This window comes from Xiphias gladius, chromosome 10 (genome assembly GCF_016859285.1).
Source record: "Xiphias gladius isolate SHS-SW01 ecotype Sanya breed wild chromosome 10, ASM1685928v1, whole genome shotgun sequence".
NCBI lineage: Eukaryota > Metazoa > Chordata > Actinopteri > Istiophoriformes > Xiphiidae > Xiphias > Xiphias gladius.
This window is the reverse complement of record NC_053409.1, coordinates 16,201,524-16,217,023: the sequence shown is the minus strand read 5'-3', so window position 1 is coordinate 16,217,023 and position 15,500 is coordinate 16,201,524. Positions and strand designations below refer to the sequence as shown.

General features: G+C 41.9%; 1 protein-coding gene across 1 annotated transcript in view; it reads left to right on the top strand.

Moving 5' to 3' along the window:
• Positions 1 to 15,500, top strand: part of pacrg (PARK2 co-regulated) — a 122,524-nt gene that overhangs the window by 6,470 nt on the left and 100,554 nt on the right. Inside the window, exon 2 of the mRNA XM_040137663.1 lies at positions 11,317 to 11,451. Within this exon, the coding sequence (XP_039993597.1) occupies positions 11,317 to 11,451 (135 nt within the window). The remainder of the gene's footprint in view (positions 1 to 11,316; positions 11,452 to 15,500) is intronic.

The window sequence follows — 15,500 nt, the reverse complement described above, 5'->3', positions numbered from 1 at the left end:
GAAGCACATTATTTTAGCATTGTTTAAAGCTGTGTTTTTTTTATCCATGAAATGTTTTTATTAAAAGTGACAGTGAAAGGGAGGTTAAGCCTGTTTGTGAAATACTATTTCTTTTCAGATGTGGCTTTGATACAGTAGAAACCAAAATTCTGTGTTTTCATCACACTGAAAATCTACATTTCAACTACGGATGAATTTGGCAGTTTCTTTGCTTCATGCTCTTCTCGCCAGGAATCACAGATAGATAAGGTTATAATTGATGGAATGCCACCTGAAGTTCATGACTTCTGAAATGTCTGTGACCTTTTCCGTGGTTGAGAAAAACACCATCTGGAAACTTCAGTCATCTATGGAGAAGTACTTCCAAAGCGTTCTATCATGACCTTATAGAAAGTGCTCGACTGATTATGTCTACTATGTTTGCTATCCTCAGAGCTTGGTTGACAATTACACTGGCCTCTCTGTTTGTTATGTTCTCCTTCAAGCCCTTCTAGCTTGCACTCTAATTAGATGGCTTTTAATGTAGAATGTTTATTGCTCCTTACAGGGCCTCTGTTTTCCGCTCTAGAGTTAATTAGCCCTATGCCATGTGATAACCAATGTAGAGGACATCTAGACCTATGCCTCTTCTATTAGCAGTGTCCTTCTTGTATCAAAAACAAGACTGCAGGAGTGTTTTTACTTAGTCTCAGTCATATTTAAAGCACAGATGTATATAAGGACATACTGTTGCTATATTAAATATAACCACACTCAAACACACACACACACACACACACACACACACACACACACACACACACACACACACACACACACACACACACACACACACACACACACACACAAGCAAACATAGTGGTTGACATGGTTGTCCATTACACAACAAGTTCCCTGTAAATGATGAGGAATTACCATAAAAATCAATTTGCTTAATTTGTTGGCAGCTAATGTTGTTTTATCCCACTTTCACAGGCTTGGTTAAAGGGGGATAAAAGTAAGACAGCAAACAAATGACTTTATGGAACACAAATGAGTCAATTTAGTTCTCCCTTTTTAGTTTTTAACTTCATTTTCAAGCAACACTTTCACATATTGAAACATATTTAAAGAAATATAATTTGTATTATAGTGTATAGAGATAATCAATATAGTTTGTGCATTTTAAAATTTTGTCATTATGAGTAAACATAATAGTTTAAAAAATGAAAAAGAAAGGTCCTTAAAATAGCCATGCTGGGGCATTCCTCAGTAGCCTAATGGTGCATACCACATAACACCATAACGTCCACATTCAACTCCAAGCCAAAGGATCCCTTGTTGCATGTCATACCCCTCTCTTGTGACACACACTTCTCATATGTCCATTGGACATCAAAGTCAGCTAAACTTAAACCTAAATGAGGCTATGCTTAAGTGCATTAAACTGACAGGACATTAGCCATTTATTCATCCATTCTCCATCATTATCACCCAGCAGACTGACTTGTCCTTGCTAGAGGAGAATGGGCCCTTCTTAGTGTTCTAATCTGCCCGTGTTAGACATGCATCATACAGTTTACTGCAGGTTCATACGTGGCAGCTCACATTCTGCCTACATCATCATAATGGGAACCAGTAGCAGAAAAATCAATGTATCTGACAAACGCTGTTGTTCCATTCCAATAATGTCAAATGGTGGCCTTTGTTTTGCTGCCCCCCCACTTTGAAAATCTTTTAACATCACCATCAATGCAATAACATTGGCCTGACCTTTTGAATTTTGCTGACCAGCACAGAGACCAAAATGGGCTGTATGTCTGTAATCCCTCAAGGACAATGACAAAATCCACCATGCATTAGTGATACACAGCGAATGAAACCCAGTAGTAAATGTTAGGAAACAAACATGTTGCGATACAAAAAATGTGTCTGTCAGAATACTTACTATGGGAATATTCTCTCTAAAGAGAAGAGGGATGGTAGGTCAGAGCAAAAGTGCACCATTGCCACCCTCTTGCACACTGAATGCATTTTAAAACATATAGCAGCTAACTTCATAGATGGTGCTCCAGGGCTGTGGTTTTCTTCAGCTGGTGCCAAGAAAGTAAACCTGCAAACCCTTTAAGATTTTGAAGTAGTGTGTACATTCCCTTCAAAATTCCACTGAGGATTACTCTGCCATTTAGCTCATGCCTCGCATCCCGCTGAGTAAAAGTGCTCCCAGTCGAATACACTGGAAGCAATGGCTCTGCTGCAGCAAGCTGGAGAAAGCAGGGAAGGAGAGGGGCTTGAAGGCAAAAGTACTCTGGTACTGTCAGAAATGATCCGCATCACGGCCCAGCACCTCTCTGCTCCAGCCAGCTCTGCTCATTACCCTCGCTGTCCGGAAACACCAAGCAAATTCTACTAACGAGTGTTTGATCAACACGGCACGCTGTGTCAGAGGGAGGCAGGCAACCTGTTCATGACTCATTCACTGCGCCCCCCCCCCTCGTCTCTCTCTACCTCTCTCTTCTACTTTTGGCTCTGTCTTTTTGTTCTGTCTCCCTCCCACTCCCTTTAGACAGAGGAGAACAAAGGGAGAGACAGAAGAAAAGCAATATAACCTGTTGGCCCTTATCTGCGGAGCACACTAGTGCATGTCTGGCCTCAGACACGACTTTGCCTGTCCTTTGAAGGCCCTCATCTCCCTTTGATTTCAGCCAAATGGTTCAGCACAGTGACAGATGCTCAACTTTCCATCTGTCACTCTGACACCCATCTCTTTAGTGTTGTTGAATCTAACTGACTTTGTTTGGACTATCTGTCTGGCTGTCTGAATGAGGTTGTGACATGGATGCTGATGTGAGTGCTAATGTAAGAGATTATGACTAGGACAATTAGTTGAAATAGATAAAAGAAAACTCTCTTCTACTATTTTTAAGGTCATCTGTACTGTCTTGGCTGTATTTTAACATTAAGATTTTAGACATTTAGTAAATGCTGTGATACTGAGTGATTTAATGAGGAGTCTAAGGGTCATCATCACATTACCTTGACAACATTCCTTTTAGATGGGCCACAAAAAGGCATAAAAAAAAAAAGTCAAGGAGAGTCATAGAAGGCTGCCTTTTTATGATAGGAAATTAGAGTGAGTAGAGGGGAAAGACTGGAGAGCAAATATGATTCAGGAGGGAGAGGATGACGAAGCACACCTCTTAAATAGATGAGTGTTCAGTTTATGATTGAAGATGAAAGGGATTTTGCTGCTCAGACTGAACTTGGGAGGTCGCATTTAACTCTTGCCTAAATAATAAACAGTAATACAACTTTTTAATCATTACTTTGGTGTGGTTTGTTTTCAACATCTATTGCATCAACTGTAAGCTATATCATTGGTGTTTGACGATGAGACCAGGCATAGTACCTGGCTGCCCCTTATATGCCGTTTCTAATTCCCACAGCTTTGATTTATGTTTGTCATGAGAGGTGTGGGGTAAAGGAGGTGGCACAGAAAGACTCATACTAATAGCCTAGACACCTGTTTCACTGTCAGAGCATCACCAACCTGCACTGCAGAGCAAGAGGTAGAAACTTTGTAGGGGCTATTGGATAGATGGGTGGATAGATGAATGGATTGGAGGAGCAGGGATTGATAAAACTGTAGTGAATCTGTATGATTTTCATCCTGCTCTGTGAATATATCAGCTCAGAAACCAGGGGGTGGGTTGTACAAAGTGTTTCAGGCATGCCTCTGCATTATCTCCTTTTTATTTGTTTGTTTGTGTGTCTCTGTGCGAGTGCCTCCCTGTAGCTCAGCTAAAAGTGTTCCTCCTCCCTGTTTGAGAGAGCTGCTACAGCAAGCAGTGTGTGAGATTTGAGGTGTCTGAGAAGTTGCCTGATTTTAAGCCATCCAGGGAGCAAAAGGGCTTTTTTCTTCTTTGTCTCTCATACTAATCTGACGGGTGGACTATCATTCATAGCATTATCCTTGCAGGAGGTCTTAATACCAGACCTTTGTTCCATATATATCATTCACAGTTTCCTCTAACAACCTCTACTGGGAGCCTCTTTCCCCTCTTGGTCTGTGGAGTAAACAGATTTTGGATTAAGAATCATTTTTGTTACATTCAAGAAAGTAAAAGAAATAGATTGGGAGTAAGAGTGTATGTGTTTGTGTGACTGGATGGATGCAGCTCATTTAGGCAGGGTATGAGTCTTGGATATCTACTAGCAGGAATATAGCCTTATGTGTGCTTTCCCCCTGTTTAATTTATGTAAAGGTCAAATTTCAGACCATGCCAGGCTTTGGTCTCTGCATGGTGTCTCTGTAAGCAAAGCTCAAGCATTATTTTTAATAGATGGTCTTACAGGCAGCAAGACTGATTTCCAGGAATAGAAAGTCACACTGGGTGTGTGATAAGACCCAGGGCCTGGGGTTCATTTTGCAATACATACTAATCACCTAGATAATGTTCTTCACTGTTAAACAATATTCCCATATCAGAGGTAGAACCTGTATCTCTTGCCATGTGCAGTCTGCTTATCTCCCTATGCCTCCCTCTACTCCTCAGGGATCTGCCAGTATCGGGCTACCTGTGACACTTGTAAATGTGTGTGGCAGTGGGGTGGTGCGCTGTGGTGAGGTTGCAGACTGACCTCCAATCTGCCCTCTGTAACTGTCTGTCTGTGGCTCTGTGGTGAAATCGATGGCCTCCTGCTGCTCTGGGTGTATCCTCCTTGTATTCCTCCCCCTGTGGGCCTGTTGATGCAAAATCAAACCTTCCACAGTTCCCAGTGATGCTTTCTCACCAACGTGTGTGATCACAACTACACTCATATAGTTGCCTGTCTCGCCTGGTCCCACCCTGCTTGCCCACTTCAGCATCTTCTTTTCTGGCGGTTTATTTCTACTACTGCGTCTTTATCTACTCGGTTCACTCACTCCTTAGTACCTGCAAAACAAACGTAGGTTTCAACTATTGGATGAGTCATGCAGCTATTCAAGGCTATGGCCAGCACTTCATAAGCACTCTAAAACAAAGTGTTGTTACTGACTTCAGGGATATTAATATTCTATGAGGTGGTGTTCAGTCTGCCATAAATTAAAGGCAGTTATGAGGATGTTTATTGACAAGAAGCTACTTATTTTGTGAATAAAACTGGGAGGACAATTAAACTCTTCTTTCACAGCAGCAGAAGTGGTGACTATGGCAAATCCGGGAAGTAGTTTTCCTTGCATGTCTCATTAATTTCATGGCCCAGTACAGTGTTTTAATATCTTCAGGTGTTGTCACTGATTGAGGCTGTAAAGACAAAGCATTGGATTAGTGTGTGCCCCGCTCTCTAAACATCTAAGACTGGAGAGCGTGCTTTGGTCTCTTTGCCTACAAACATACAAACTCGCATACATACACACATTTGCTAAAGGTAACAGATAACTGAACATTAAGTTGACCAAATGAAACAATGATGTAGAAATAAAAGAAAACAAAAATATTCTTTTATTTAGAAAATAGTGCTGAAAATGATTAGTCATTGAATGATTAGTCATACAATAAACTGTATGGTTTTAGTATAACTTGTACATGTTTGATGTGCTCTGTACATGTGTGTTTACATTGTGTATTTCAGTATAGATGCACACTGAAGTGCATCTTGGTTTTAGTTCTGATGAACAGCTATGTGAGTTAAGCAATGTGTATGTTCCTTTTAAGTTTAGCCTTATGGGCTCAGTGCATGTGGTTTCCCATTCACTTAACAAGTAGTGAGATTTAATATATTCTGCCTTTGCCATGGCTGATTCACTCTATGCCATCATCTCAACTGTGGTTTGGTGATATGAATCAGCCAATAGGGCTCTGTAAGCACAAGGCTGCCCTGCTGCCTGGCTGATAAGTGAGCCACAGAGAGAAAATGGAAAATACTTAGGGCATTCTCACTCCCTCTCTCTACCTCATTCTGTCGTGCTCATTCTCTTTTTCATTCTTTCACTTTCACTTCTCCCCTCACAGTCCTACCTCAAACTCTTTCTTTCACATGCCATTAATGTCTGCCTGTGTCTATGCTGGTCTTTTAAGTGTTGGGGTTAAACTGCAAGAGAAGGAAAACTGTGGGGCGCTCTCGAATGCTTGAAGCTTCTTTTTTAAGTTCTTCTTTAAAGTTATCCCTCTTGTGCACAGTTCAATAGTAAGTGGCTGTCACCTATTTCATCTTTGTGTCTTTGTAGTGACACGAGGTGTGTAGTGTCGTCTTTGCCTAGCGGTGTCGTCATTTTTCATTACAAACATCCCTGCCCTTGTGCCTGTGTGCACGATACAGTTGATGCAAAAGCCTCTGACATGGTGACAATTGTAAAGCACGCCTCTATGTTCCTGTGAGCTCTGAACAAAAGACTTACCTTTCATCAGTTTTCATCAGTCTGTGGTTTTCCCATCCAGTGAATGCTCTTTACTCATTTGTTCCCATCCGACCTTGTCTCTCACAACAGTGCTAATTTCTTCACATAATGAAACTCACTTGCAGACTGATTGCACTTCTTGCTGTTTGGTCATGAGAAATTAATGGAGTGCTGCAAAGATATTGCAGATTTATTCTTCTGAAAGGAATCAGCCTCCCACCAGTCTGTGTTTTGCCCTGCAGACGGAATGAGTAAGCAAAAATATCCTGTCGAATGATTGTTTGGACATGACCATATAGCAGACATTCCCTAACAGCCTAAATACCACCAAAATGTTGTCTGTTTCTTGATCATTTAAATGCAGCTTCAGAATAAAGCACACATCTGTAGCCCAGCCGGTATCCCTGGTGGCCAGCGGGCATGTAGCCGGTTGGGCTATGGCAGAAAATACTCTGTAAATAAAGAGAGCTAATTTTGTTGCCTCCGGCAGCAATGTGCTTGCTGACCTTATCAGGAGAACCTCGACCTGTCTATCCCATCCTCTGTGACTCACGTACCCTTCTCCCTCCCTCAGGAAAGACGGCCTTCTGTACGGAGCTAGATTTCAATAACCTCTCAACCGAGAACAGCAGTGAAATGCAGAGGGAGAGAGAGTGGTAAGCAAGCGGGTGCATACCCCCTTTGCCGCCTCAGTAACAGGCGATTCAGCGCACCCATGTGCAGTGCACCTTTGTTCCCCAACAAATGCAAGCAACAAAATGCATTTTTGCCCTGACAGACAAGAGGCAGAAGGGTGATAGGATATGGACAGAAATGAGGAGGGAGATTAACAGGGGTCTCCTTTGAGGAAGTGCAGTGGTGATGGCAATGCAGGGTTGACAATGAATTAACAGCCCTTCCCTAGGTATCTATCAGAGGTATTCAGAGGTGTTTTGGGGTGGTGGTATGGGGGCAGAGATGAGAGAGCGCGATGGAGCTGGAGGCCCAAGCACAGTGATGGATCACCTACATGCCCCGCCACGCTAAACTCACCCTCAGAATTGATGAGCCACACCTCTTGTCTCCCTGTCTCTCTCTTCCTCTCATATCCATGATTCCTCCATCACCCTCCCCCATTCTCCATCTCCATCTCTTCATTTCCTTTCTCTTTATCTCTCTGTTTTTTCTCATTCTATTTCTTTCCAGCTTCTTCATGCGTCTGTCTCTCTCTGGCCTATCACGTCCTCCACCTTTATCCCACCTCAGCCTCTCTCTTAATTTCTTTTTTTTCTGTTTTTTACCTTGTGCTTTTTGACTACCCCACCCTCTCTGTGTGTCAACATAAAGCAGGAGAGCCATGGAAGTGCCTTACTAATAAGGTTAGAGAGAGCATCTCTGTTTCTCAGGGTGACACCTTTATAAATGACAGGGGCATGATGCCCTGCTGATGTTCAATCACCTCTGCAGGGGCTTGCCCATGGGGAGCTCAACATGTGCGGTGTGTGAGCAAGTGTGTATGTGCATGAGTGCATTTTTGTGTGTTACTGCCTCTGTGGGTCACCGGCTGTTACAGCAGCCAGGTTTATGGTGGAGCTAGTTGGAGTGGACAACAGCATTAGGAAGGAAACAGATCTGGAGGCAGAGTGAAGGCGAAGGAGAGAAATGACAGCCTGGAGCTCATCTGACCAGTACTGCCTTGTTATGACTCCCTGATGTGTACACCAGGGGCACACAAAACAGACACTTCCTCCCTTTATTGCCTTATACTACCTCTATCTCTGTTCTGTAGTCTGTCGCCTCACAGGCTCGCTTTATGGCCTCCACCGAGGAGTGGGATGTTATCTGCTTGTATAGGTCTATGTTACAGGCTCCTTTTGTCTGTCTTTTTCACTGTCTGTGTTAGTGTTTATGCCAGTATTTTAGAACAGGGATGAATTATGGATTACACAGGGGTATGCTAGGCTGCATAGGGCTGTTCTTACCATTTAATGTAACAACACAACCACCTTTATAGCTACTCCGCCAACAAATGCAGGGAGAGTAGAGCGAGACAGGAAAACCATAGAATGAAACTCAAATAAGTTTGGGAGACATGCAGAGCTAAGAAGGATGTGACGTGCTGGCTAACAGTACAACAGAATCAGCAGCAGTTGTTGTCAGCACGTCTAGTCTAAATTGATTTAACACAAATCCCTATTCACTCATACAGGACAGAACTTAGGGATATTGTTTTTCACAACATGGACACTGTGTGCTTCTTATCTGGAATGCTTGTCATGCTCTGTCCATAAGTTCATGAAGTTTCTCAGATGGCTACAAAACACAAGAAAGTAACATACTCTAGTGTTTGTTAGGCTGCGCTAAGACAAACTAGCTTAGTGGGTATAGCTATTACTTTAGGCTTCAGTGGTAGTGGTTTTTCTCTCAGCATGCTGGAGCTTTAGACCTGAATGTCATGAATGGCAGAACAGGAGCAGGGAGATCATTGGATTGGCACAAGGAAACCAGCAGGTGATAATCTCTCCACAACACTGTTCCTATTACAGTTCTCCTTAAGCTGCTAGGAACAGCAGCCAATATCAGTGGCGGAGGAAAGGGCTTCTGTGTTTGGCTTTTTCCTGAGGTTAGTGCCACAAGAAATATGCCAGTGTGCATGCATGTATATGTATCTTTCAGGCTGTTGTTGTGCAAGTGATCATAATTGGATAGAAAACGGGGAAATAGCTATGACGCTTGCAAAACTTCAGCTATGAACACTGGCCATGGAAATGACTGCAGTGTCATCATTCCTGACCATAAAAGCTGCTCAGCCAGTCAATGCAGTCTGGGTTCATTCTCTCCCCACTGCCCGGTCTGAGCTATTTTTAGCCTCCCTGTGCAGAGTGGCTCAACTGCCGTCGTCGCTACCTGGATATGAGAGCTTTGTCACTCCTGCAGGCTGGAGCAGTACTGATCTTGCAAGCTTTACTGCGTCCTATTTCCACTGCTAGGACTGCAAAACAACTCCTGTGAAAGGAATGAACAGGGATAGACAGAGAAAAGTGGGAAGACAGACAGATAATAGTGAGAAATGCTGCGTCAAAATGGAACAACAAAAAGCATTGCATTCTCACATTAACTTACTGTATATTTTTCTCTGGATACGATAGAAGCAGTATTGTAATGACGCATACAGACATGTGACTATTCGTGATGATGCTAAGTTAAAACAATTCAAGCAATTATTGACTGATTAAAATCTAATAAAAGGAAAACGAGGAGCAATCTCTTTTTAAGAAGTGCACAGTTTACGGGTTTTACAAAACAATTGGTGTAACATTTTTTGTTATCGTTCATTATTAATCACACCATTGCAACTAAATTAAGAGATGGGTCTTAAAAGATGATTGCAGTCATACATGTATTACTTGTTGTGAGGGATTTATTTTCTGCTAGTACAGTAGGACATACTGCAAAGGGCCTTTTCCTGTGTTTTACATGCATTGTTAGTCACAGACATTTTGTTTGGGTAGTCTTTCTCCTGGAGGTATACAAACCTGTACCTATTAATTCAGCATAATATTATTCAGTATTCCCTGGAATGGTAAACAAATGCTCCAAACGAATTCATTTGAAATGACTGCACTGCAATCCCACGGTGCATTAGGGCTGTTTAAATGCACTGAGCGCTCAGATACACGTGCTCAGGGTACCTCACAATAGTCTCTCCTCTCTTCTTGTTTCTCTTGAGCCTAGCTATACTGGCAGCAGCTATATCATGTCGCACATGCAACTTAAACTTTGATCCATGTTACATCGTTCCTTGGTGACGGTTTTCCTGAGCTACATTTCCAGTTCTAGGCTTTTCAATATCTATTTTGTTTTTGAATTATGCAACAAACAGGCAACACTAGTGAATGATGTAACATAAAAATCTAAACTACCGTTGGGTAGAATCATAGTAATAGACTAAAACCTCTAAAATCTTTCAAGTTGCACACCAATCTTAGTCAGTCCTGCCAAAGATAACACATCCCAGTCCCACTTTGCTCTGCCTGTGGGCTGCTGTGGCAAATTCTGTTTCTCAGTGGGTGGTAATCTGAGGATTAATGACAGCAACACATCTGCCAGTCATGTGGCAGCGCGACACAGATGGCAGAGGATGCACACAAGAGACACAGACAGGGAAAAGATTGGCTCCAACATTCTGTCATTCGTCCACTAGAACATGCTGTTTGCAAAGCCCTAATGTTTTCAATCAAATAAATCCGATTCCTCAAGTACATGAGTGACTCCCACTTGAACAATCTCACCATTGGGTCTTCACTGAGAAGTTTTGGTCACTGTTGATGGAGTATAAGTGTTCCTTTGTAGGTATTATTTGGTAATTGGTCCTTTTGGGGCCTGTGTATTATCTTTCCACATGTTAATAACATTTTTGTAAATTTGAAATTAAAAATAGTAACACAATTTTTTTGCCCTGTAGAAGACAGTATTAAAATTATACATTCATTTTTCTAATCTTAAAATCTTCACTCCCTCCCGTGTCTACTTCAGTGTGTTGCATTTACTTACATCTGTTGTATGGCTCCCACAACAGTAGCAGCAGACACTGTGGCTGATGTGATAGGAGTCCCATTGGCTTTCAGTGGCACAGTAATAGCACATATCCAAAATGGAGGCAGAGAAAAGATGATCCTAACAATGCCTCTGGCAGTGCCTCTGGCTACAGGGCCAACGCGCACACACATATGTACACACAAGTGCACACTATCTGTGTTTTACCTTCCTTGGAGGAGCAGAGAAGCAGGCACATGTGTCTCCCTGAATTACTTTTAAGAAAAGGCAGTGGGAGTGATTCTATTCTTGTAGGAGAAAACACAGTCAATTCTGATTTCATAAGACAACACTCACTTGTTGTGTATGTCCCATTTTGTTTATTTCTCTATTTAGCTTTTTTTCTCTTCACTCCCATTTTCTCCTTTGTGTCTGACCAGGTGGTGGGTCCTCCGGCTGCAGGGGCTTTTCGGGAGCGCCCTTCTAAACCAACCATCTTTCGCAAGTTCTATGAGCGCGGAGAGTTTCCTATGGCACTGGAGCATGACACCAAAGGCAACCGCATTGCATGGAAGGTAGGGGCGCTGCCCATTGCTAAGGATTGACTAATGCTTCTGGTTTTCACACGGTATTGACAAAAAGGCTAGGGTGCTAAATTTGCCATCAGGGAACAATGGAAGTTGGAATGGGGATGGGTTCCCTAAATAACCTTTAAAGGCAAATGCAAAGCTATTGGGAACTAACAATAGCTTGCAAAGAAAAAATATCAATCAGGCCATGAAAAAAAGTATCTGTCAGAGAACACCCAATCATTTTTCATTTACAATGACATTCAACTCCAAGATACAGTAGTTTTCGTACACAATCTTCTGCTTGAGTCCACCTCTGCTGTCAAGCAGTTGTGGTGGTTGAATATGAAAGCTTGATGGGTGCTGTGCAAACACCATTTATCGTCATCATTATCAACATGGCTGAAGGTGATGATGACAGTTTCTCATTCTCACAGGTCCAATATGAGCTGTCATCCTGTAGGAGGCAGTGTAGATTAGCTGACTTGAATTCTTCACCTGTCTCACAGAACATATCAATCATACACTGATCAGCCACAACATTAAAACCAGCTACCATTTTTAATGGTGTGGCTGAATGGTATATATGTATGTATCTGTGTATTTACTATACAGTATATATGTGTGGTTCATCACATAAGCCTCCAAAGAGCCATTAGGCTCCTGACTGGCACAGTGTGTGTGGGATGGATGCATTCTTGTAATCACCATATTGCTTTATTTCAGCTCCCACTATGCTGCCAGTTACTCCATAACTTCACAACCGCCTTGCAGCAACCACTCTTAATGACATTTATTCATAGTGAGCAACGATAAATGAATCAAACAAATTATGCCCTTTTCCTTCCTTTTTTCCGACTTCAAAGAGAGAAGGAAGGGTGGGTGGGCGAGAGAGCTTTCTCACTAGTTAGCTGTCTGTCTTCAGGTGAAAACACTGTAAAAGCATCTTTCTTTGTGTGAATTATTAATGTAAAATGTTCAAATGAATCTTTGCATACGCAAAAAATAATGGATTTCTTTTGTGCTTTGCCCATGAAAAAGCACTCAGCAAATGGTATCTGGTGTATGAAATTGTTGCTGTCATATCCAGTGTGGCTGTTATGCTTATCGATTTTCCCCCAATACTTATACAAACGCTAGTCATTTTAAAAATGTCAAAAGAAGAGTTTATTTCTCAAGCCCATTGTGACTCTTAGGTTTGCACTCTGATTGTGAACAAGTGTCTGTGGAGTGTTTTCTATAAAGCAGTGTCTGTTTTAATGGAGGCGATAAATCCTTTTTATTAAAATTAGTCTTCATCAGCCTCCTGCATGTTTAAAACAGTCCAGGTGGAGATGGTCGGAACTTGTTTCATGCATCTGTTGTGTGGTCATATATGTGGGTATAGTGTAACAGAAAGTGTAACCATGATTGGAGTAAGTGGAGAGGGGTTGCTGCATGTTTGTGCTGAGCTGCCCTCGGGGCACAGGTTCAAGAAGGCAGCTAAGGATCAATCCCAGTCTGAGAGCTCAGCCCCTTAGCAAATAAAAAGTCTTGAGAAAGTAAGAAAGAGAGAGAGTCTTTCGGAAAGAAAAATAAATGGTGTGTTGATTTAGTTTGTGGGCTGAGTACTCAGAGTGTGTTTGCTCGCATGTAGATGTTTGCTTGTGCTCACATGTGTATATTTGTGTGTGTATGTGCGTATCAGTTTGACTGTCTGCATTGATGAGCGTCTATGTGTTCAGGTCCGGGGTTCAACTTCCATCCTACAAAGATGTTATGTGTACATGCTTGCCTCTGCGCAGCAGCAAAGAACCAATGCAACTCACTTCTCAAACTGACCATGAAACATACAAACAGGCCGCATATTTAGTCAAACAAGTCTGTACAATCAATATCAGCATCCCCTTTGTACAGGTGCACATACAGAAGTTCCTTTCTCCCTCTCTCCACTTACATGGTCATTCCCCCTCCGAGCAGCAGGGAGCAGCAGCATGTGTTTCTGTGCACTCGATGAATCATCTGCTGCATGTCATTAACATTTCCCCTCTCACACCATAGTTGCCCAGCAGTGGGCTTCAGGCAATTGTTGTTGCGTGGTTTAATATTCTGGTGGAAAATCAGTTTCGTCATAACCTACTGGGGAAACAATTTCTTGTGTTTTCCCTAACATTCTTTGATGGTAGTGGAGGGTCTACTCTCAGCATCAATTTTGCTGCGTATAGTGCTGCAACCAAACAAATAGGGATCCTAGTTTTGCAGCTGTGATCATATACTGTCATAATCATTATAACGATCACGTTTTGGTCCTTAAATTATACTGTATGTACTGTAATATATGATTGTATGTATGTGTACATAAATGAAATATATATATATATATATATATATATATATATATACACACACTAAGTTGCATGTCCCCATTTCCAAGGCTTGCTTTACATTTGTTTTAAAAGAAAGGAAGAGACTAGTGCTATCAATAGAGCAATGTAATGCTAGCCCCAGCTCTCTACTTATTGCCATCCAAATTACAACAAATATACACTGATCAGCAACAACATTTAAACAAAGCAACAAAGCAAAATTAATTTTTGAGTCTTGGAATCCTCTTTATTGTTACATTTGAAATGTAAGGTGCTGTAGTTTTAGTTAGGCCCACTAACTAAAAATATATCTCAGTCGCTTTGGCTTTATCCCTCAATAAGTAAAGCTGTCCACCCTTTCACGCTGGGCAGACAGCATAGAATTGGCTTATGTGAGCAGTCTTGCAAACAACTTGCATATACTGTAACTGCAGAGTTTGGTGTTGATTCTCAGTGGGATCAGCAGATACCAACCAATTAATTTAACAGGTGGTAATTTAAATCAATGATAATATCAAGAAAATTCCATATCAGGGTTTTAATAAAGTACATGATTAGTTGTGAAAAGAAAATACATCAATTTCTAATTATTTACAAATATTTCTGCAGCCCTAATCCTATTTTATGCTCTCAAAACATCCTGTGTTTGGATCCATTAGTGTTGGTTTAGCATCCCTCTTACACCGATGAGCCATAACATTAAAACCGGTTACCAGTTCCTTTCTTATAAAACAAATGTAAAGTAGGCCTTACCTGTTATTGCCAAGTATGAAAGATTTGCATCTTAAAAGAACATGCTGTACCCTGTGGTTACAGTATGATCCTGCGTAAGCTATGTGTTCTATCCTGCAAAAATATAGTATTTGTTGTATATAGAAGATAATGTACAACAATAAGAATATGTAGAAAATGTGTGAGGTCTAACCGATAAAGACTTGTGACCCTGGGGACATGAAACTTAGTGAATTTGTGTGTGCATGTGTTTCTGTGTGCGTGCTTGCATGCTGCTGTGTGCAAAAGGTTTTACATTGTGTGTTTGAGTCTATATGTACAGGGGAAATGCAAGTGAACTAAATGTCAAGGGCAAGTTGAAAAAGCGAAGGTTGCATCTGAAAGGTAATTTGGCTCTCCAGAGGTAAAAACCTCAGCTGTAATGGCGCGCTCAGGTAAAAGCTTTACACGTATGGGGAACATGTGCGGCAGAAAGATAAGAGAGAGAGACGAGTGAGTTCCTATCCTCTATGTGTATTTGTGTACCCGTGTATTTGTGTGCCTGTGTGTTTGTGTGCTTGTGCGTGTGTGTGCATGAGCGCATGTATGTTTGTGTGTGTATTTGGCCCCTGTCACAGCGTAGAAGGCAAAGGCCTGGAACAGCAGCGAAATCTACTACGATCCCCAGTGCCAAAAAGAGAGAGATAGAGAGAAAGAGTGATAGAGAAAGATAGAGAGAGAGAGACAGCTCCACAGGGGCTCAGCAATCAGGAGACATGCTAGCCGCTTGGCTCTCAGGTATAATGGATGAGTTGAGGTCTCCTTGCGTTCCCTGTGGGACTCTCCCATCTCTACCCGTTGGTGTGATCTGCAGGCTCGCAGCCAAACATCATGGTACAGAGATGCAGGCACACACCTCACATGTACTGTACACCCCCTAAACAGCCTTGTTTATTTTCTGTCATTGATCCCGTATCTGCTTTATCTTGTCCCTTGATC